The sequence below is a fragment of the Xenopus tropicalis genome, chromosome 3 (assembly GCF_000004195.4).
Source record: "Xenopus tropicalis strain Nigerian chromosome 3, UCB_Xtro_10.0, whole genome shotgun sequence".
Taxonomy (NCBI): domain Eukaryota; kingdom Metazoa; phylum Chordata; class Amphibia; order Anura; family Pipidae; genus Xenopus; species Xenopus tropicalis.
This window is the reverse complement of record NC_030679.2, coordinates 91,067,931-91,091,786: the sequence shown is the minus strand read 5'-3', so window position 1 is coordinate 91,091,786 and position 23,856 is coordinate 91,067,931. Positions and strand designations below refer to the sequence as shown.

Below are 23,856 nucleotides of genomic sequence, written 5' to 3'. Positions count from 1 at the left end.
AGCTAGAACTGGGACCAGTATTACAAATTAACTGGCAATGTACCTGTAAATATGGAATACCCTATAAATCCCCCTCTTTCCTTCTCCGCTGCCTGATTCCCCTTAAAAAAACAGGCCAGAGCTGTCAATCCCAGAAGATTGTTTCCCGGGGACTGTTGCACCGTTGAGTGGAGGTGCCATTTGCACATGGGTGCATCGGCAGAAGTGATGTCATGTGCACGCACAATCAGGGCCGGATTTCCAAATTGGCTGCCCCAAGTCCCACGCCCCCCCCCCCCCCAGACCGCGACCGGGGGAGAGGGGATTCCGCGCGAACAGCGGGTGGGCCAAACTTGCATACGGAGCAGTGGGGAGAAGTCCCCGTATGGGTACAAAACTTTTTAGATTTTGGTGCGGCATGCCACCCCCAGGTTTCTGCCGCCCTAGGCCCAGGCCTGCGCACAATTGTTCTGTATTATGTCACTATCGTTTACTGCGCATGCGCAGAGAGGCAACTGGGGGATTATTAATAGCGTCCGAGACCAGGGGGTGGGCTGAAAATTCATGAGACTCCGGAAAATTTCAGGACAGTTGACAGCTCTGACAGGCCCACCTATGACATATATCTTCGTGCAAAGAACTACAACCCTGGGGGGCACGAGTGCTGCTAAATGAGCACTAATGGGCAGCTTGTTTATACTTCTCCTGGGGTTGCAAATGTCCCCTATTGTGTGATTACTTTAATATAGTTTATATAATAAAGGTAACGTGTAACCATGGGGGGGGGGCATCTCTAAGGATTTAGGGCCCACCTTTAGGGTGAAGACACATAGGACTACTAGTACCGTAGCAGCTACTTGCCATGGCTACAGCAATACACAATGCTGATCATTTACTGATACCTGTCTCTGTTTTAGCAATTCCCAGTATTGTCTATGGCAGGTTATTTTCTGGTGTATAGTAGCTGTGACAAGTAGCTGCTAAGTAGCCCCATGTGTCTTCACCCTTACATAGCGGATAACTAGCATGCTCACAATTCAATGGTTTTACTAGAAAGATAAACAGGAGTGAATTTGTGAATTCCCACAATATAAGAAACCCTTCTATTTGCTGTCAAGAAATAGTTTATATGCGGTTGCTGATGAGGCAGCTGCAAGCTTTAAATGTAAAAAATGACTTTGTGGTGTTGCAACCTTTAAATACTTTGTGACTTTACAGGCTCCCCTTACCAGCTAGGACCGCACTTCCGGGAGTTCGGTGGGAGGGGCATATACGTCAACAAGATTCCCCGCCTCTCTTCAGATTCTTCATGAACATGGCTGGCAGCGCCTGGAGGTCACTGGTGAGACGCTGTACCACTCTGGGGAAACAAGGCACTGGTGGGAAGTTGTGGGTTTCTGCAATTGCTACTGAATTATGCCATGGCCTATACGGCTTTGCCATGGATAGTGCGTAGCTGTTATTCTCAGTATAGGGATAGGCAAGCTTTGGCGTAGTGTTGTTGGAGAACTATAATTCTCAACGTCTTCGTATTTATGTTGTTGGTGCAAGCTAGACCGGGGAGGCTAACTGGGGCATATGTATTGCTTTCCCTTAGGCATGTAGGCTGCCCGCCCTCACGTGTAGTTCCCCTGCCAAAAGGCTTCTCTTGTGCCCGCCCCCACGTGTCATTTACTTGTCTCTGTAGGTAAAACGCTGCCGGGGTTTCCCATCATTTACTCTACAGTAATATGGAGCCTTAGTTATTAAAGTCATTATAATCCTCTGTACATTTACCAGTCCCTTCCTTAGTAAAATTCCATTCATCAGCCACACTGGCTATTGGGAGTTACAGCATGAACAGCCAGCTTTGCCATGTTACCCCCATACATGTTCAGTCGTCCTTTGTAGGATTGCATGTACACATACTATGATCTGTATATCATAAATAAAGCTTAGTGTTCTGTCATGAATTACTGTGTGACATTTGTATCCTGGGAAATGCAGGTTATTTTCTAGAATGTCACAGGCTTGTAACAGTCACACATTTTCTATGCAACAGTGGCCTAGCTCTAGGTGCAGGCTGCAATTGGCATATAGGGTTTCTACATTTCATTTTTATGGATTATACTATATTTAATTGTTCATTTATGTAAACATGGTCATAAATGAATCACTCCGCTTTGGTATTCCTAAAGAAATTCTAGGTTTGGTGCCAAGAGTATGTACGTGTCTGTTCTGTGAACAATGTAGTGGCAACACATTTGTTTTTTGTTTATAGTTCACAGTTGCTCATACAGTCTTCTGGGATTGTGACTTTGAATCTTAGAATTTTTGACGTTTTAGTGGCCATTTTAAGCAACAAGCTCTCCTCTTATGTCTGATCATGGGAAGGTCAACTTGGCCAAATTCCATGGGTTTTAATATCCAGCAAGTGGGTGCCAGCAAACTGCTTCAGGTTCATATATCTGGCCAACAGTGCGGTCAGCACAATCTAGCTAGTGTGAGACCATGCACTATTAATCTAGTTGCATTTTTATCAAGCATAGATACAAATCTGAGACACTTTTTAGGAAAGAGCAAATTTTGTTTATTATAAATACATTACAAAATGCCCATGCCCCAAAACTCTCAAATTCTCCCCATGTGCCTATGCACATTCTCTGAATGGCTCATGTTTATGTACTACACTCCTCAGCCTGCAATGGTTGATTTAAAAGAAGCAGCATACCCCCTTGTTCAGGCTGAGTTCAAGGAATAGGGCTTATGTTGGACATACATTTTGACTTGAGAGATTATACCTTTTGTATTGAGAGTAGAAGAGATAAAAAGCCTTAGCTGAGGCAGAGAAATGTATGAATATATATATAAAGCAAGAAAAAAGAGCTGCACTCACCAGGACTTGGCAAAAATATAATAAGTTTAAGCAAAGAGATCCAACGTTTCGAGCACTAACTGTGCTCTTCCTCAGGGAAAAAACCTTGCTGAATATATATATATATATATAATATTATATGAGGGTGGGATTAGGCAATGAAAGTAGTCTGTTAAACAGATTATGGAATACTATAAAGTAGACTATAAAGCTGACCTTGTACATTAAAATACCCTTTAATGAGGTCATCAAAGGGGAAAACCTTTGCCCGATTTGGCTACATTCTGAGCCCTTGGCCAACTATCAGATCATAATTGGCACCTATGTTGGCCCAATAAGAGAGCACCACATCAAGTGCCAATGTGGTCCCCACCCAACAGGATTTTCAAACTTCTCTGATAGATACCTAGTTGATTTTCTGCCAGGTATGTACTGGGAAGGTCATACAGGAGGGCCCATCACCCTTCCTCCAATAGTAAGACTGTGCAGTCCTGCTGATGTTTATACATAAATAGCTATTAAATACAAATATATTATACTTTAGGACAGCCAGTTCACTTATATTTGTAATGTCAGTTTAAACTGCCATGTACTTGCAAGAGTTGATGACCGGAAGTACCACCATGTTTTGTATCTGCCTGATGAGCAAGTGTCACCAGGGACACATGTTTGTAACTGGGGAAAAACTGAGCTGCCAGTTTTTGTTACTGACTAGAGGTGGTACCACAGTGCTTTGTCTTAGCTGGAATGGCATAGATATCAGCCATATAACCATCAGAAACCATTCCTGCCCTGCAAACAGAAACAGCAGTGAAAGTGACTATTTATATGCAAGTTCTATTTCTTTGGTAGTAATGTAAGAATATTTTTTTTAGATCTCTCGTGTGGCGGGGGCACTCACTGCACCAGAATATGGAGCCAGGCAGCTTTCTAACCATGTAAGTATTTGGTTTTTATACTTTACAATCTAAGGCCCTATCGCATTTACTAGGGTCAGTTTTATCAGGAGGCAATTAACTTGCCTGTATGGTTTTGGAATGTGAGCAAAAATCACAGTATGCAAAGGAAACCCCTGCAAGCATGGGGAGAATATGCAGACTCCTTGCAAATGTGCCCTGGCTGCTATAGATCCTAGGACCCCAGCACTGCAATGTATCAATGATAACCACAGTGCATTCCATTATTTTCTTTCTATTGAGGTTTTTATTTTATCATGGTAAACTTTTCATAACTCTCATATGTCTTAATGGAAAGAAGGAAATTGCCAATCTGTAGTTACTTAATGTCAGTGCTTTAAATTCTGAGTGTCCAAGATTGTGGTTATGTAGTGGAATATTAAAATTGCTTACCTGATACCCTGACCCAGTGGTCCTGCTCACTAAAATCTGCACTGGCACGGGGTATTTCTGCAGAATTTTGGCACCATCTTCTTTGAATTCTTCCGTCTCCTTCTCATTTTGGTCCACGCATGCACAGAAGAGTAAAAAACTAACATAGAAACAAAAAGCCGATCTTTTCACTCTAATGTGCATGGGCATACCTGTGCCCTGGCAAAAACAAGAGGAAGATGGATCGCACTGAAGAACTTCTGCAGAAATACCCTGGGCCAGGGCAGTTTTCTGCTAACAGAAGCACTGGCCTGGGGTGCCAGGTAAGCAATTACAATCACTGGGGGGAACTTTTGGCACCCCCTGTGATTTAACCTGTCCTTTTCCTTTAATTAAAAAAAAATTCTATTAAAATTTCTTTCTTTTTAAGTTTCTAAGTGTATAACTAATTTGGACCATATCAACTATATCACTATTATGACAGCACATAGGCATATAAAATTAGTACCTTGAGTACACCACTTTTGATATTGCATATGTATCTCATGTATTTTGTAACCTTATTGTGTCTCCTGATCTTATTAACTTGTCCTCATATATTCAGCCAGCAGTTTTCCAGAATTTGTAGCACAAGTTCTTCCATCTGTGGGTTGTATAATTATAAACAGAAAGACCTTGAACAAAAACACTAAAGCTGGCATATATCTATACAGGTGCAGACTGTCACTCTTATACCAGGGGATGGAATTGGCCCAGAGATTTCAACAGCTGTCATGAAAATTTTTGAGACTGCCAAAGTGAGTATTGTGTAGGTTTAAAACAATCACTTTTGTCAAACTTATAGATGACCAGTGCAGTTTATATAGGTTTCTTATAAATTATTTTTATATACTGGCTCAACTTCTCCTTATTCTATTTCTCTTACGTCTAAGGGGGACACAGGAACAGTGGGTAAAGGGTCCCTCCTACAAGGAGGCAGGACACTGCAGTGATGTCAGAACTGTTGCTCCTCCCTCTCTCCTTTTACCCCCCTGCTTAGCCAACAGAGCTCAGTTTTTCAAGTGTCCTCGCCACAGGAGGTTAGGACTGGCCTATAGACAGGCCCTGCACAAGGACAACATCGGTCAGCGATTAGCGCTGACAACAGGGGTGAGACCAGAGTCAGTAACACTTCTGCGCTCTAAGTGTCAGCCCCCCCCGCGGGACTTCCCACTCTGCACAACACTAACCTAAGTGTTTGACTGAACGCTGATTCAGGCGCTTCCCTGGAACAGAGTTGGGCCCCCCGGACAGCTGGAGACAAGCGCCTTGCCTAGCTCTCCTCTACCAGGTAACAGGCTTCTCCCTAGCTCCCTGCCTTCAGCCACTACGCGCGACGCGAGTATCGCGCACGTGCATAATGATGACGTCACGAGCACGCGCCTAACCGGTGCGCACTCGCGTCGGAGGGGGAGTAACTGCTCTTCGCGCCATTACTATCGCGCGTCACTGGGGTTGCGGTCACTCTCCTTGGCGCGCTCCACATAACCAGAGGCGAGTTCTGCTCTGATACAGCACTGCTGATTCTCCTTCTCTCCTACACTGTGTGCATTAACATACCAGGTGGCAAGTATACTTATATACCTACACACATGGCTGAAGGCAGGGGGGACCTATTTTCTAAGGGAGGCAGGAAAAATTCACCTATGGTGTCATTTTTTGCCTGCACTAAGTGCCTTAATAAGTTTAAGGAGGGCCAATCTAGCCCACTTTGCCCTGACTGCAGCTCGCACCTCAATCAGGCTTCAGCCTCCCATGAGAGTGTCTCACAGGGCCCCATTGAGCAGCCCATAGCAGGCCCTTCCTCTGCAGGGGCCCCAATCGCACAGGCCTCCTCTGATGTGCCAGCATGGGCCGTCTCATTATCCAATTCCCTAGCAGGTCTACAGTGTATACCTCAATTGGCTTCCACAATTGACAAAATGTTGGAAAGATTGTCCGACATTCCAGCACCCTTAGCTAAGCGCAAGCGTGATACTGGTAGACCAGACCCGACTCTGAGGGTCTTTACTTCTAGCCCACCTCTATCTGAGGATGAGGCTAGCGAGGGAGAGGTGTTCTCTTCAGCACACTCTGACTCCGATGGGGCAGAGAGCACCCCTGATACTTCCTCTAATGTCGACCACCTAATTCGGGCGGTTCTGGAAGTATTACAAATTGAAGACGCAGACTCTACCCCAGGTAAGACTAAGAGTCTCTTCAAAAAGCACCACAAGGCCTCGGCCTTCTTTCCAGCCCATGATCAGCTACAAGCATTGATTCAGGAGGAGTGGCAGTCACCTGAAAAGAGGTTTCAGGTCACTAGACGCTTTACCAGACAGTACCCCTTCCCTAAGGAATTCATTGACAAATGGAGCGTACCACCCGTAGTCGACGCCCCAGTGTCCAGGCTATCCAAGGCCACTACCCTTCCAGTCCCTGATGCTTCGGCATTCAAGGACCCTACTGACAAAAAACTTGAGGGGTTCCTGAAGGCCGCCTTTTCAGCCTCAGGCTCAGCCCTTCTGCCTATCCTCGCATCCGCCTGGGTTAGTCGGGCTATTGAGGCGTGGGCTAGTTCCCTACTAGAATGTACACAAGACGCCTCCAATCCACAGGCTTCGCAGTTAATTTCCTACATTTTAGAGGCTAATGCCTTTGTCAGCGAAGCGGCACTGGACGCGGCCAGACTCATGGCACGTTCCTCAGCTCTTTCGGTCGCGGCTCGCAGAGCCCTCTGGCTAAAGATGTGGTCAGCCGACCTCAGCTCCAAAAAGTCCTTAATTTCCATTCCCTTTAAGGGATCCAGACTCTTCGGGGAAGAGTTAGAAAAAATCATATCCCAGGCCACAGGGGGTAAGAGCACGCTTCTCCCACAAAACAGACCCAAGTCAGCTTTCAACCCCCGAAAGGGTAACTCCTTTCGCTCCCAGAGCTCCCGCAACTACAAGGGGAGTCCCCCATCACGCTCATCTACCGCCTTTAAACAGCGGTTTCCCAACAAGGGCAGATCTACCTGGCAGCCCCGAAAACCCCAAGCCAAGCCTACGGGGGACAAGGCCGCCTCTTCCTGACTATGTTACAATTACACAGGGGTCAGTAAACCTAGGGGGCAGGCTTCGTTTTTTCGCGGATACCTGGGCCGCTCACTCCACCGACCCTTGGATCCTCGACATCATTGCGTCCGGGTATCGACTCGAGTTCAAGAGTCCTCCCCCAAGACACTTCTATATGTCAAGGCTCCCCGTACAACCTCCCAAGAGGGACGCCTTCCTGTCAATCATTCACTCCCTGGCCGATTCGGGCGTGATAGTCCCCGTGCCTCCTACACAGCGTTTTCAAGGGTTCTATTCGAACCTCTTTATTGTACCCAAGAAGGACGGATCCTTCCGGCCAATCTTAGACCTCAAGAAACTAAACAGGTGGATTTCATACCACAGGTTCAAAATGGAATCACTTCGCTCAGTCATTCGCGCCATGGAACCGGCAGAATTCTTGGCATCCCTGGACATCAGGGATGCCTACCTGCATGTTCCTATTCATCCTCACCACCACCAGTTCCTGAGGTTTGCGTTCCAGAACCAACACTACCAGTTTGTCGCCCTACCCTTCGGCCTCTCATCGGCCCCGAGGGTTTTCACGAAGGTCATGTCTGTGATAGCGGCTCTCCTCCGTGTCCGCGGTGTATCTATCATTCCGTACTTGGACGACCTCCTTATCAAGGGTCGTTCCAAGGAACTAGCCGAACACCACGTTCGGCTCACCATCCAGACCCTTCAAGAATTCGGGTGGACCATAAACTTTCAGAAGTCCTCCCTATCACCCAGCCAACGGATGACCTTCCTGGGTCTCCACTTCGACACTCTACAACAACGGGTCTACTTACCAGAGGAGAAACAGCTCAAGCTTCAAGCTTCTATCCGCCGCCTCAGGGCAACGACAAGGCCGACAGTACACTCTTGCATGAGAGTCCTGGGACTCATCGAGGCAGTCCCATTTGCCCAGTTTCACCTTCGCCCACTCCAGTCACTAATTCTCAGGAAGTGGCACAGACTATCCCTTCACCAACGGATCTCCTTACCACCAAACACAAGGAGATCTCTTTCCTGGTGGCTCTTCCCCCACCAGCTATCTCAGGGGCGGACATTCACAGAACCGACTTGGCAAGTAGTCACGACAGATGCCAGCCTCCAGGGATGGGGAGCGACCTTTCAGGGGAGATCAGCTCAGGGTCTCTGGTCCCCGGAGGAATCCCAACTGCCGATCAACCTTCTGGAGATCAGGGCCATACGTCTGGCACTCCAGTCGTGGCAGGACCTTCTCAGGCTAAAGCCAGTGCGCATCCAGACGGACAACGCCACCGCCGTCGCCTACATCAATCGGCAGGGGGGCACGCGAAGCACAGCGGCCAACAGGGAAGTAACTCCCATTCTGACCTGGGCAGAACACAACATACCTCACTTGTCCGCCATACACATCCCAGGAGTGTCAAACCTGGAAGCAGACTTCCTAAGCAGACACCGAGTAGACCCCGGGGAGTGGGAACTCCACCCAGACGTATTCCGTCTCCTAGTGGACCAGTGGGGCATGCCACAGATCGACCTCATGGCCACAAGGCACAACAGAAAGGTCCCCACCTTCCTCGCAAGGTACCAGGACCCCCTTGCGGCCGGCATAGATGCAATGACCATTCCGTGGCACTTCCGGCTAGCCTACATCTTCCCTCCCCTCCCCATGCTCCCACGGGTACTAAAGAAGATAAGCAGAGAAACAGCCACAGTCATCCTAGTCGCCCCGTGCTGGCCCAGGAGATCTTGGTACTCAGATCTGCTAGCGCTCTCCCTGGAACCTCCAGTTCCATTACCACCGCGAGACGACCTTCTCAGCCAGGGCCCGATCCGGCACCACAACCCACAACTCTTCACCTTAATGGGTTGGCTCTTGAGGCCTCTATCCTAAGGGACAAAGGACTTTCGGAAACCGTCATTCAGACGATGCTCAGGGCTCGAAAACCTTCAACCTCCAGGATTTACCATAGAACATGGGACTGCTACTGGGCTTGGTGTGACCAGCGCGATCTTAACTTCCGAGAGTGCAACATTCCGACAGTACTGGACTTTCTCCAGTCAGGTCTTCACAAGGGGCTCCGCCTTGGCTCCCTGAAATCTCAAATCTCCGCCCTCTCCATCCTGTTCCAGGAGCGCATAGCCCTCCATAACGATATACGCACCTTTTTACAGGGGGTGTCCAGGATCAAGCCCCCCTTCCGACACCCGGTTCCCCCGTGGGACCTGAACCTTGTTCTCAATGCCCTCACCGAGCCTCCATTCGAACCTCTCGACTCTGCGGATCTCTGTGTCTTAACCTGGAAGACAGTCTTTCTCATAGCCATATCCTCCATACGACGCGTCTCGGAGCTGAGCGCCCTGTCGTGCTCTCCACCATTCCTCATATTTCAGGAGGACCGCGCGGTACTGCGTACCGCCCCGGGGTTTCTCCCCAAGGTAGTCTCCCCCTTCCACATTAACACGGAGATTAGCCTCCCCTCATTTTGCAATAAACCAAGCAACGAGAAGGAGGCCAAATTGCATCGCCTAGACGTAGTCAGAGCACTAAGGACCTACGTCTCGCGCACCAAATCCTTCAGAAAGTCAGATACCCTGTTCGTGCTCCCTTCGGGCCCCAGAAAGGGTCTTCCCGCTACCAAGACCACGCTAGCCCGCTGGATTAAGGAAGCAATCAGACGATCTTACCTGGCAAGACGGAGGACGCCTCCCTTGCGGTTGCGGGCCCACTCTACCCGAGCATTAGGAGCCTCCTGGGCTCACAGACACATGGCATCTGCCGATCAGGTTTGCAAGGCAGCTACTTGGGCCTCCTTACACACCTTTACCAAATTTTACCAATTCAACACTTACCTGTCCGCGGAGGCGGCCCTTGGCCGAAAGATCCTCCAAGCGGCAGTATCTACCTAAGTTCCTCCCTCCCTTATTTCGCTGGGCATCTTTGGTATGTCCCACTGTTCCTGTGTCCCCCTTAGACGTAAGAGAAAGGAAGATTTATGTACTTACCGTTAAATCCTTTTCTCTTTAGTCGTCAGGGGGACACAGGACTTCCCTCCCGGAACTTTGTCTGAGTTGCATTCAACCATGCGTGTAAGTTATATGAGTTAAGTTTGAGACAAGTTATACGTTCCTGTTTGAGAATCTTTGGAAATAACTGAGCTCTGTTGGCTAAGCAGGGGGGTAAAAGGAGAGAGGAAGGAGCAACAGTTCTGACATCACTGCAGTGTCCTGCCTCCTTGTAGGAGGGACCCTTTACCCACTGTTCCTGTGTCCCCCTGACGACTAAAGAGAAAAGGATTTAACGGTAAGTACATAAATCTTCCTTTTACAGGCCTTCATTTTAATGCAGCAGTTGAGTTACACAAATTTTTATTAGAAATAAAGGTTTAAAGATTGCAGTGAAAGTGGTGTGACCACATAATGCTTACAGTAGCTGCTATATTTCACAGCATAATGACAAATCTCGGCTTTTCTAAGCAAACAATATCTTGCTTTGTAGGCATGTCTAAAGTTTTGCTATGCTGGCTACTTGTATTGGCTTGCATTTACAGATAAACATATCTATACAACTAACTGTATGTTCAATATGTATTTGCAGATAAGAAAAGGCGGTTTCTTTTTTTGTAATTGCCTTGTATGTATGTATATCTTTATTTATAAAGCGCTACTTATGTACGCAGCGCTGTACAGTAGAATTCATTAATACAGACAGGGGGTTAAAGATAATGGATAAATACAAAGTACAACAATAAATACAAGGTGCAGTTGTAATAAGAGTCAGAAACACAAGATGAAGGAGGTCCCTGCCCCGTAGAGCTTACAATCTATATGAGAGGGGTAACTAACAGACACAAATGGGCAAATGTAAGTGCCTTGGGGGAGATTACAAATTGTTTCGGCCAAACAATTTGGCACACTCAAAACAAAACATTGTGTATGTTTTCCCATCTGCGATTTATGTCATTGCCAAAAGCATTTTCAGAAGATTTATTGCTGGCAACTAATCTAGTAGTGTGCCATAAGCCTGAAGGTGGCCATACACGTAAAGATCCGCTCGCCTGGCGAGGTCACCAAGCGGGCGGATCTTCTCCCGATATCCCCACCCACCATAGGTGATATCGGGGGAATTTAGGCTAATCGGGGCCAAATGATTGAATTATAACGGCCGGAATAGATGCAGTCGGTTCGGGGACCGCATCAACGAGCCGATGCGGTCCCCGATTCGACAATTTTTTAACCTGCCCGATCCATATCTGGCCGAATTCAGGCCAGTTGTTGTTTCCCCTACATGGGCCGATAAGCTGCCGAATCGGTCCAAGGGACCGATATCGGAAGCTACAATAGGCCCATGTATGGCCACCTTTAGGCACCTCCTTTTGATTACAATCGCTTACCTCAGACCCTGAGACAGCCTGGGTTACTATTTCCAAAGTCTTTTTACCTTGGGATCTTTGCTGCGGTCCTGGGCTGTATACATGTTCAGTGAGGGTTGAGTGGATTTCAAAAGTGTAGGATATGATAAGTAAACAAAAGAAATCCAGCTCTGTTTAAACACTGTTAATATAGGCACCTGTACAGTGGGAAGAGAGAAATGTCACAGCAATTAAAGGCCCTGGTGGAAAGTGGATGATTCCTCCTGAAGCCAAAGAATCCATGGATAAGAACAAGATGGGCTTAAAAGGTAAAGCATATACACAGATGTTACAAAGGATGCTTCGTTTTCCCGCAGAAAATCAAGTTTTCCCTCAAACGTACCTATATATATATTTTGCCAATGGGAACTGCAAAATTGCAGATAGTAAAACATGTGAATCCCACATTTGTCCAAAATTGGAAAATAAAGTGGTTCTGTTACTAATGATTTCTTGGGTGCAACAAAGTACTGTATGTTCCAATTCCCTTAATTTGTGATTCCCAAAGTATCAGGGCTTGAAAGAACAGTAACACCAAAAAAAACGAAGTGTTTTAAAGTAATTAAAATATAATTTACTGTTGCCCTGCACAGGTGAGTTTGCTTCAGGAACAATACTATAGTTTATATAAATAAGTTGCTGTGTAGCCATGGGGGCAGCCATTCAAGCTGGGAAAAAGGAGAACAGGCACAGGTTACATAGCGGATAACAGATAAGACACCATTGTATTCTACAGACTTTATCTGTTAACTGCTCTATAACTTGTGGCTTTTCTCCTTTTGAATGGCTGCCCCCTTGGCTACACAGCAGCTTTGTTTATATAAACTCTAGTAGTGTTTCTGTTTACCTTTTTCAGGCCAGTCATGGTTGCTCTCACTCATATAAACCCTAAGTGCAAGTACGAGGGTACGTTTATTTACCTAGACCCAAAGAGCAACTTTGAGTGCAATCACCATGATTTTCCCCTACAATGCACTATTTTTACCCAGAATTCTGGCATCATTGAAGATGCAGATGGGAGAATCTCTTGACAGTCGCACTCTCCCTTCTGCAGTTGTGTACAATTCTCCAAAATGGACTCATCTGTGCATGTGCATCGTGTGCATGGAAATCCAGCCAAGTTGCATCAAATATTTTTTGAGTCTGTCTGCCATCCTTTCTGGTGTTCACTGCTGTCATCTCTGGTATTTGACATACAAGTGACTTCTGTGTTTTTAGGTGTGGGTGTGCTGCGCCTGTTGACACAGGGTGCACATATATTTTACTAAATAGTTATAGCAAACCCTATAAATAAATGTGGTATTTAATGGAAAATCTTGATGTTCTATATGTGTAATTTGCTATGTTCTTCTAGGACCTTTAAAGACACCCATTGCTGCTGGGCATCCGTCCATGAACTTGCTGCTCCGCAAGACATTTGATCTCTATGCAAATGTGCGACCCTGTGTTTCTATTGAGGGCTACAGGACCCCATACACAGATGTAGACCTGGTCACAATTCGTGAGAACACAGAGGGAGAATATAGTGGTATCGAGCATGTGGTATGTGCAGCAGATGTTTTGTTTTTTTTCAACTTGATTATTTTCCCTTTTAAACCTTTTTTGAAATATTTTAAATTTTTATGTGAATCCTGGTATTCTCTGCATCTAGCCCATCTCACCAGGCCCTGTTTCTTCTTATGTTGTACAGTGTTACTGATAAAGGCATGCATCCATATGCAGTATTGTAAAATGAGCAAGAAAGACACCAGTTTTTTTTCCCCCGCATTAAAGGACATGTCAACCCCAAAAATAATTTTTTGCCTAATAAGAGAAAACTTACTTCTATTAAAAGCAGTGTCTGTCTATTCTCTGCCCTGGGGGCTCTGGTGTTTGAAACAATGTAACACAGGGCAGCAGATTTTACAGACCTGACTTGCTGGGGGAGCCTGGCACTTGCAACATTGTTTAAAAAGTAACAACAATGAGTTCAGCAAATGCTGCTTTCTCTAGCAATTACATTTACAAATTTAAAGCACTAATAATTTTTAATAAATTGATATGGGAGAGTTGCTTAGAATTATGTTATCTTTTAATAGGCAAAAAATTATTTTAAAATACAGAACACTGACTGCTTTTGCTGTTTTGTTAACCATAGTTTATATCCTCATGCTAAGTTACTTACAGAGCGCTGATGACTATTATTTGCAGATTGTAGATGGTGTGGTGCAAAGCATTAAGCTGATTACGGAGGAAGCCAGCCATCGCATTGCACAGTTTGCCTTTGAGTATGCAAGGAACAACCAGAGAAGCACAGTGACTGCAGTGCACAAAGCTAATATTATGTAAGTGTAAATGGATGCTGTGTTTATTTAAAGATTTCACCTAATTTGCTGGGCTTTTGATTGAGAATTAGCACCTTTTACTTTTACAGCAGCTGCTTTAAAGACCAGATTAACAAAATTAAATTACATTTTTTTTTTTAAGTTTCTGCAGCAAAGGGACCCTGGGTAGGCAAGCATCAATTCCTGAAGGAATGGATTTAGACCTCTATTATTAATAAAAAGAGGTTTAGAAGTTACCAGGATCTGCCAGGGCACAGCACTTTCTTGAAGATAGCTATAAGTACTTTTGATGGATCCTGCTTTCCACACTGAGAAAGGCGGTCCACAGTCCATTCATGGGAATGATTCTTTAGCCTTTAAAAGGGAAGACAGCTATGGGGGCTTTCCTGGCAAATCAAAAGGCTGGTTGGAATGCGTTTTGATTTGACTGATTCATAATAGTGTAACCTCAATAAGTGGTTTAACCCTTTTACTGCCAGCTGTTTTGGTCAAAGCGGAACTTGTATTGCCAGACAGTTTTTGAACATTTTGCACTGTTTCACTTTAGGGGCCTTTCCTCGGGGGGACTTTTAGTTTACCCAGGAAAACAATATATTGTTTTTTTCAGAACAACCTAAGATTTCAAAATATGGTAGAATTTTTGTGTAATTCCAATTCTGTAACAAGATATAGGCTTCTAAATGTCTAAAAATGCAAAAAAAATCAAATTTTCCATAATATAAACACACATACTAGAAACAAAAATTATTTTATGCACGAATATACAACTGATTTGGAAAGTCCCATGTCTCCTGAACGTGCCAATACCAAATATATATAGTTTTATGGAGATTTGTCACTTGTATAGGTCAAAAACTCCCAGCAATACACTACCAAATTTCCAAAGCACTGCTCCAGAAAGCTGCATACTTTAGTGGAAACAAAATTTCCACTAACAGAAGGTTTATCCCAGAAAATTGTACATTTTTGGAAAGAACAGATTCTGGGGAATACAGAATAGGTAGAACTGTCTGTCTACTCCAAACTATCAAGTCGCAATGCTTTCCTAAAGTTATTGGTTTTTATCAAAATGTGTGATTTTTTTAAAAAAAATTGCTTCAAAGCTTCCAGTCTATAGTATCTTATCTCCTACAGGTCATAAAGTAACTAAATAAAACACCCTAAATATGAACGCCAGGGGTCCACTGAACAGTTTGATGCCCAATATGTATAGGTTTAGCTAAGTATGTGGCATGTAGGGGCCCCAATGTGAACATACCCCCATATGATCTATCATTTCTGTCATTTCAGCTCCTGCAAAATCAACACATTTACATCATTATATGTGGGATAAATCTAGTAAAAAGTACGCTCACCCCAGAAAGTCATATATTTTTGGAAATTACACATTCCCCCGAATCTAAAATGGGTACCCATGTCTTTCTACTCCAAAGAACCAAGCCGCACAGCTTTTCTAAAGTTAGCAATTTTGATGACATTTCCAAAAATCCCCTCAAAGCTTCCAGTTTGCAGCATTTTATCTCTCACATAGCATTAGGTACCATGATAAAACACCGAATTTGAACGCCAGGGGTCCACTGAACAGTTTGATGCCCAATATGTATAGGTTTACCTAAGTATGTGGCATGTAGGGGCCCCAATGGGAACATACCCCCATATGATCTATCATTTCAGCTCCTGCAAAATCAACACATTTACATCCTTTATGTGGGATAATGCTACAAAAAAAGTACACTCACCCCAGAAAGCCATATATTTTTGGAAAGTACACATCCCCCCGAATCTATAATGGGTAAACATTTCTTTTTGCTCCAAAGTACCAAGCTGTAAAGCTTTCCTAAGTTTGCAGATTTATATGACATTTAGAAAATCGCATAAAAATGTTGCAATTTGCCACATTTATCTCTCACAATTTCTTGATAAAGATCAGATAAAGGTAAATCACCCCAAATAGGAACACCTATGGTTTACTGAACAGTTTGATGCCCAATATGCATAGATATACCAAAGTCTGCGGTATGTACTGACCCCAAAATGAAAATAGCGCATATGGATTTCTCGCCTGCCAGCTCAGCTTTTGCACACAGAGCCCCCTGTCAGTGTATTATGTGCCGAAACTTCCCCTAACTATACAGAGACCCCCACAAAACCATATATTTTTGGAAAGTACACATTCTGACAAATCCAACAAGGGTAAAGAGTCCTTTCTACACCAAAGTACCAATCTGCAAAGCTTTCCTAAATTTATTGGTTTTTATGACATTTCAGAAAATCGCCTAAAAATGTTGCAATTTGCCGCATTTATCTCACACAATTTCTTGCATACAAAGGCAAGTCACCCCAAATAGGAACACCAGAGGTCTACTGAATAGTTTGATGCCCAATATGCATAGATATACCAAAGTCTGCGGTATGTACTGACCCCAAAATGAAAATAGCGCATAAGGATTTCTCGCCTGCCAACTCAGCTTTTTGCCCCCTGACAGCGTATTATGTGCAGTAACCCCCCTAACTATACAGAGACCCCCAGAAAACCATATATTTGTGGAAAGTACACATTCTGATGAATTCAAAATAGGCAAAGTTATTTTTCTACACCAAAGTTACACCTGGCAAAGCTACGCTAAAAACAGATTAGGAACACTTATACAGGGATAAAATGCGATAAAACCACAAAAATTGTGCAAATCAGTGAAACAACAAAATAAGTCACATGACAGTGTAATTAGTGGTCAGAATATCTGATCCAATAGTCACCCTGTCAAAATAAACAGTTTTTAGGTAAAAGAAACTAAAAACAAAGTGGTAAAATTAAAAAAAAAAAACCAAAACAAAACAAAAAAAAACCCAAAGTGTTTGTGTATACATGTGTGTACATGTGTAAAAGTTGTGTTATAGTGTGTGTGTGTGTGTGTGTGTATATGAGTGTAAATACGTGTATAAAACTGTGAAAAATGAAAAAAAACAAACAAAAAAAAACTGCTAAAATGTGTGCTGTAAGTGTGTATAAATGTATGTAAATGTGTGTGTAAGTGTGTAAATGCAAAAAAAAGTCCTTACCTGTCCTGAAGGACCCAATTGCCTCCTTCTCAGTGGGCCGGCGCTGGGGGGGGAAGAAGGAAGCAGCAGACGCGATGCGGTCGCGTCTGCTGCTTCCTGGAGGGTCCTGCGACACGATCGCACATTGCCCAGGGGGGCTGTCATCGTTAGAAGCTCTCTGCAGCGGCGGCACATGCCGCCGCTGCAGAGAGCAGCCCTTAAATGCCAACGACGTATGGGACACGTCGTTGGCATTTAAGTCCTTTTACTGCCACAACGTATGCCATACGTCGTTGGCAGTAAAAGAGTTAAGCGTTTGGCAATTAAAAATGTAATTTGGCTCTATAAAGTATAAAACTTACTGCATGTTTCTGTGGGAGCACTGTATAAAATGAGGTGGATTACATAACAAATGGACCTCCATAGTGGTGGTATCTGCTCTCAGGCAATCGGAGCCATGATCTGCCTGATTTTCAGCCAGATATCAGTAGGGTAGGCCTGTCGTAGGGTCCCATATACATGCAGAAAAGCTGCCAGTTTGGTCTGGAGGCCCTAATTCTGCCCTTGTATGGCCACCTTTAGAACTGTGCTGTAGGGTATGACAGCATTCTGAAATTAGATTTAGCACCACCTGCATTGGGAAAGTTCAAGGAATAACTGTGTACAACTTTTAAGTGTATACATATTCTGTGCAATGAAATAAGGCAGCTTGTATATTGACATAACATGTGAGGGTCTTTACGTGATGGTTTTATTTGATAGGTGATGTGTTTTTTTTTGTTTTTTTTCCCAGGAGGATGTCTGATGGGCTGTTCCTAAAAAAATGTCGAGAAGTTGCAGAAAACTTTAAAGACATTAAATTTAATGAAATGTATCTGGATACCGTGTGTCTTAATGTAAGAAATAGTCTCCTCCCATAGTCTGTCACTGTTAACTTCTTTTTTTTATCGATCTATTCTTTTAAATCTTTTTCCCCTCCAAATATCTCTTTTTTTTCTGAATTCTACATAATTCTCTGAGGGCTACCTCTTTTAAATACCACTAAAGAATTCCATACAAAATAAGATTTCAGGATGAACCCATATAAGTTTTCTTCTATCTTAAATGTAATGGTAGACAAATGACTGTAGGTTTTACAATTGGTCTTTGTAAATTGGAAATGCCATGTAGAACTTTGAAGGCTTGTTAGAATTTATATCTGTTAGCAATCTCTTACTGGGCATTGTGACAGAATACCATAATGCACCTATCGACCTGCTTATAAAAAAAACTGATTAGAAATTCATGCATTTCTAACACTTTATTGTAAAACCCAGCACACAGATTTGTACAGAAAAAAGGGGTGTGGCTTTTATATAGAAAATATGAAATCTAACAGTGAAATCTATACATTTTTTGTGATCCACTGTATCGTAGAATAAACCGTACAGCTGGTGACACACTTTCTGTGTATGGCCAGCCACCTTACTCTTCATGTTTGCTCCATGTGCCTATAAAGGTGTGGGACCTGTTATCCAGAATGCTCAAGTCCTAGGGTTTTCTGGATAACAGGTATTTTTGTAATTTGGATCTCTATATCTTAAGTCTACTAAAAATCATTTAAACATTTAAAGGGGTGGTTCACTTTTATGATAACCTTTAGTATGTTATAGAATGTACTATTCTTAGCAACTTTGCAATTTGTCTTCATCATTTATTTTTTTTATATTAATTTTTTGAATTATTTGCTTTCTTTGTCTACATCTCTCCAGCTTTCACATGGGCATAACCGACCCCACTAGCCAAAGAACTTTTTTCTCTTTAGGGTTATCATTTTATTTTTATTACTTTTTATTCTTTTATCTTATTTTTTTTATTTAGTCCCTCCTCTATTCATATTCCAGTCTCTCATTTACACCACTGCCTGGTTGCTAAGGTAAAAAAAAAAGACCCTAGCAACCAGATAGCTGCTGAAATTCCAAACTGGAGAGCTGCTAAACTAAAAGCTAAATAACTGAAAAAACTACAAAAAAAATAAAAAATGAAAACCAATTGCAAATTGTCTCAGAATATCAATGTCTACATCATACTAAAGTTGAACTAGGTGAACAACCCCTTTTAATTAAACCCAATAGGATCATTATATCTTAATTGGATCAAGTACAAGGTACTGTTTTATTATTAGAGAAAAGTGTCATGTTTGAGAATTTTAATTATTTGATATAAATGGACTCTATAGAAGATGGCCTTTCTATTATTCAAAGCTTTCTGGATAACAAGTTTCTGGATAACTGATCCCAAATCTGTACTATATTATACAGGCGACATGCAGCATAACTAAAAATATCCCCCAAATTATGTTGGCAATAATGAATAATATATGGTGCCAATTTCAAACTGGGCTAAAAATGATCATCTTTAAAAATGTATCCTTTAGTGGAGCCTGTGGTGGTGGGCGTGTCCTAATGCTCCTTGCTGGAAGCACAGTAGCTGGTGAGAAGCCAATTTCAGTCCTCTATTTACCCGGGCAAAGGAACGCTGTAGTTCCCTGTCTGGTCTCCCTAGCTGCTGATTGCCTGCCATCATACAGTCAAAAGTGCTGAAAACTGCTGACTCCTGTTGAGCCTGGGGAAACAGCCAGCAGGAAGTGAAACAGATGGACAGTGCTAGTATGTTTTGTGGGACCATTTTCAAAAAAATAGCACTAATCACATCTTTTCTAAATACATTCCTTATATATTTGGAGAAGTATAATCCAACGTCACAGTCTTGTTTTTTTAACCCCAATCAGTGCAATGTATTTTCCAGCAATGTGTCAGCATCATTTATCTGTATCATGATGTGAGTCACAGTATAAACTTGTAGGATCAGTGTTCAAAAGTACAGTTTTAGGCTTATTAATATTTATGATACAGCTGCTTGGATTGTTTGTGGCTAATCCAAAAAAGAGTAAAATAGATAAGGAGGCAATGCTGAGGCAAAGTAATAGAAGATTCTGTGAATATAAGTATGGAATCTAGACCTCCAATGTGGTGATAAAATTACCAGAACTCTACTAAGGAGCTTGTAAAAATGAAAACCAAATACCATACCCATGTAACATAATTTGGAGTCACCCCTTTGTGTTTTCTTCTTCAGATGGTCCAGGATCCTACCCAGTTTGATGTGTTAGTCATGCCAAACCTTTATGGTGACATCTTGAGGTAAACATTTGCAGATGCATATTGCCTTTAATGAAATATTATTAGCAGCAACAGGTAAATGCATTTATTGCAAACCCTTGCATCCTGACAAAGCAGTATCACAGTGTTATGTAATCACAGTAAATACCAATTAATTGACAAGATCTGTTTTTCCAGTAATTTTGCATATGTTGAGTAACATTTCTTCTGAACTATTTGTTGTTTCTCATTACTAGTTTAGAGTACTCTGCAATAATAAAGCTTAAGGTTGTCATTTTATGTGCATGCAGGCCCATTATCTGTTGTCTTACTTCTAATGTACCTTTGTTTTTTTTTTTTAGTGACCTTTGTGCAGGTTTAATTGGAGGCCTGGGAGTGACGCCAAGTGGAAATATTGGTGCTAATGGGGTAGCAATCTTTGAATCGGTAAATATTTTGTCTTTGAGTAGTTTTATGTTACACAAACTGTTGGAGAACATTTTGGCAATTTCATCTCGTAATTTTTGTACACAAGTGTCTTTATTCAGATAACCCAGGTTTAACTTTGTACTTAATTATGTGATCACTTTTAGCCAACCATGGTGACTTGGTTTACGTTTCATTTTAGGTATGTGTGCATACCTAAATGAGAGAATGAGATTCTATACTGTTTACATGAAAACTGATACATACATAAATTCGGGATCAGCACTTTTACCTTGTTGCAAAAAAATGTTACTTTTAGTGCATTGCTTAGCTCATTTCTTGAGCATTCTTTGTGTATTTCTATGTATATATGTTTTAATAAATGTGTGTATCTACACACACATACAGTGGAGGAAATAATTATTTGACCCCTCACTGATTTTGTAAGTTTGTCCAATGACAAACTTTATTTTATTTATTTTAACAGTGGCAGATAGCACATCAAAAGGAAAATCGAAAAAATAACTTTAAATAAAAGATAGCAACTGATTTGCATTTCATTGAGTGAAATAAGTTTTTGAACCCTCTAACAAAAAAAGACTTAATACTTAGTGGAAAAACCCTTGTTTGCAAGCACAGAGGTCAAACGTTTCTTGTAATTGATGACCAAGTTTTAGGAGGAATTGGATTAAGGTCCGGAGACTGACTAGGCCACTCCATGACCTTAATGTGCTTCTTCTTGAGCCACTCCTTTGTTGCCTTTGCTGTATGTTTTGGGTCATTGTTGTGCTGGAACACCCATCCACGACCCATTTTCAGTTTCCTGGCAGAGGGAAGGAGGTTGTCGTTCAGGATTTCACGATACATGGCTCCGTCCATTTTCCCGTTAATGCGAATAAGTTGTCCTGTGCCCTTAGCAGAAAAACACCCCCAAAGCAAAATGTTTCCACCCCCATGCTTGACGGTGGGGACGGTGTTTTGGCGGTCATAGGCAGCATTTTTCTTCCTCCAAACACAGCGAGTTGAGTTAATGCCAAAGAGCTCTATTTTGGTCTCATCAGACCACAGCACCTTCTCCCAGTCACTCACAGAATCATTCAGGTGTTCATTGGCAAACTTCAGACGGGCCTGCACATGTGCCTTCTTGAGCAGGGGGACCTTGCGAGCCCTGCAGGATTTTAATCCATTGCGGTGTAATGTGTTTCCAATGGTTTTCTTGGTGACTGTGGTCCCTGCTAATTTGAGGTCATTAACTAACTCCTCCCGTGTAGTTCTAGGATGCTTTTTCACCTTTCTCAGAATCATTGACACCCCACGAGGTGAGATCTTGCGTGGAGCCCCAGAGCGAGGTCGATTGATGGTCATTTTGTGCTCCTTCCATTTTCGAACAATCGCACCAACAGTTGTCACCTTCTCTCCCAGCTTCTTGCTAATGGTTTTGTAGCCCATTCCAGCCTTGTGCAGGTCTACAATTTTGTCTCTGACATCCTTGGACAGCTCTTTGGTCTTTCCCATGTTGGAGAGTTTGGAGTCTGCTTGATTGATTGATTCTGTGGACAGGTGTCTTTTATACAGGTGACTAGTTAAGACAGGTGTCCTTAATGAGGTTGACTAATTGAGTAGAAGTGTCTAACCACTCTGTGGGAGCCAGAACTCTTAATGGTTGGTAGGGGTTCAAAAACTTATTTCACTCAATGAAATGCAAATCAGTTGCTATCTTTTATTTAAAGTTATTTTTTTTGATTTTCCTTTTGATGTGCTATCTGCCACTGTTAAAATAAACCTACCATTGAAATGATACTGTTCTGAGACTTTTCATTTCTTTGTCATTGGACAAACTTACAAAATCAGTGAGGGGTCAAATAATTATTTCCTCCACTGTATCCAGTATATTGACTCTGTGCAGTTACAATGCTGTGTTGGTTATTTTCTATACAGGTTCATGGCACAGCTCCAGATATTGCTGGAAAAGACTTGGCTAATCCCACTGCTCTTCTTCTAAGCGCAGTCATGATGTTGCGGCACATGGGTCTCCACGAACATGCACGCAAAATAGAAAATGCTTGCTTTGAGACAATCAAATCTGGGAAGGTGAGAAAGAGAGAGGATAAGTGTTGGTTTTTATGTTGTAGCAGAGAATTGTATATATATATTTTTTATCTTGGTTTGAGATTGCATGTTCTGAACCAAAGTCTTGAATTAGCTGCTTGCACCCTATATCTTTGAGCATCACCTCAAGTGGAACTCTGGTTCCTTGCACCTTTGTTTTGTTTTTGTCTTACCTCTTCTGTTCTTTTGTTAACATATTTCTTTTGTTTTCTAGGCTCTGACTAAAGACTTGGGTGGTAACTCCAAGTGCTCTGAATTTACCAATGAAATCTGTCGCAGAATACAGGACAGTGATTAGCTTTGCATCTATTGATTTACTTCTGTCCAAATGGTCAGCTGAATTGACAAGCACATAATTTCCTGCTGTCTTTGATATGCATCAGTGCTTCATCTTCATCCCAGCAAACCAAAAGCCCTGCTATGCATGGCATGCTACCCAGTGTGTATAGGCTTCTCTGGCAGTGCAAGATTCCAGTGGGTAAACACGAGTGGAATCTCAGATTCATAATGCAGTGATCATCAATTAGAATCAATGCAGCAATGCTGATTAGAATCAAAGTTTATACATATACTGACAGTCGTATTTTTGTCAATTACGCAGCTTTTACCAAGGCCAGTTTTGTGATTTATCCTTATGGCAAGCATTCCCTTTTTCAGCGCACACTGAATTTGTTGTATTTAAACATGGAATATATATCCATGGATGTTCATTTGCATAACCAAACTTGTTCTATCCTTATATAACATTACTACTGTAACAAGATATGGTTTGTATTACTGCTGCAGTTAGAACTGCTGCAGTAAAAATATTGGCTATACATGAGGTCTTTCAGTGGTTGCTCATTAACTGGTGCCCAGCAGAGGATGCTTGTTGTCAAGGAGCTAAACAACATGCCAGAATCCTGAAATAACTGTTATAAATGTCATGTTCAAGCCTTAAACATTGTAATTTAGAATTTATATTTATTTATAATTTCACTCCATTTTTCCTGTGTTTTTTTTTTTCTTGCTATTATGCACTTTGTGTTTTGCATTTTCATTAAATGTGCAAAGTCAAAGAGACATTTGAATGTCAAAAACCTGATGCAGATAAGTATGTTTTGTTATAGGAGAAATAGTTAATTGGTGACAGCTCATAAAGCTTTTATTTTTAAACCCGTTA

At 42.6% G+C, this 23,856-nt stretch overlaps 3 protein-coding genes across 3 annotated transcripts in view; 2 read left to right on the top strand and 1 right to left on the bottom strand.

The window, feature by feature from the left end:
- cib2 (calcium and integrin binding family member 2) overlaps window positions 1-1,301 on the bottom strand; it is a 22,028-nt gene extending 20,727 nt beyond the window's left edge. The window contains exon 1 of the mRNA XM_012966762.2: window positions 1,209-1,301. The gene's annotated coding sequence lies outside the window, so the exon portion shown is untranslated. The remainder of the gene's footprint in view (window positions 1-1,208) is intronic.
- On the top strand, window positions 1,291-23,856 carry idh3a (isocitrate dehydrogenase (NAD(+)) 3 alpha). The gene is given in 11 exon segments (NM_204021.1): window positions 1,291-1,321; window positions 3,709-3,771; window positions 4,875-4,958; window positions 11,811-11,925; window positions 13,011-13,198; window positions 13,847-13,980; window positions 17,813-17,915; window positions 20,137-20,201; window positions 20,522-20,606; window positions 22,524-22,676; window positions 22,909-23,856. Coding segments are annotated over 11 exon segments (1,101 nt in total). The 5' UTR covers window positions 1,291-1,294; the 3' UTR covers window positions 22,993-23,856.
- LOC116409757 (lamina-associated polypeptide 2-like) lies at window positions 5,177-7,396 on the top strand. The gene has a single exon (XM_031899118.1). It carries the CDS (start codon window positions 5,793-5,795, stop codon window positions 7,251-7,253), a length of 1,461 nt encoding a protein of 486 aa, XP_031754978.1. The 5' UTR covers window positions 5,177-5,792; the 3' UTR covers window positions 7,254-7,396.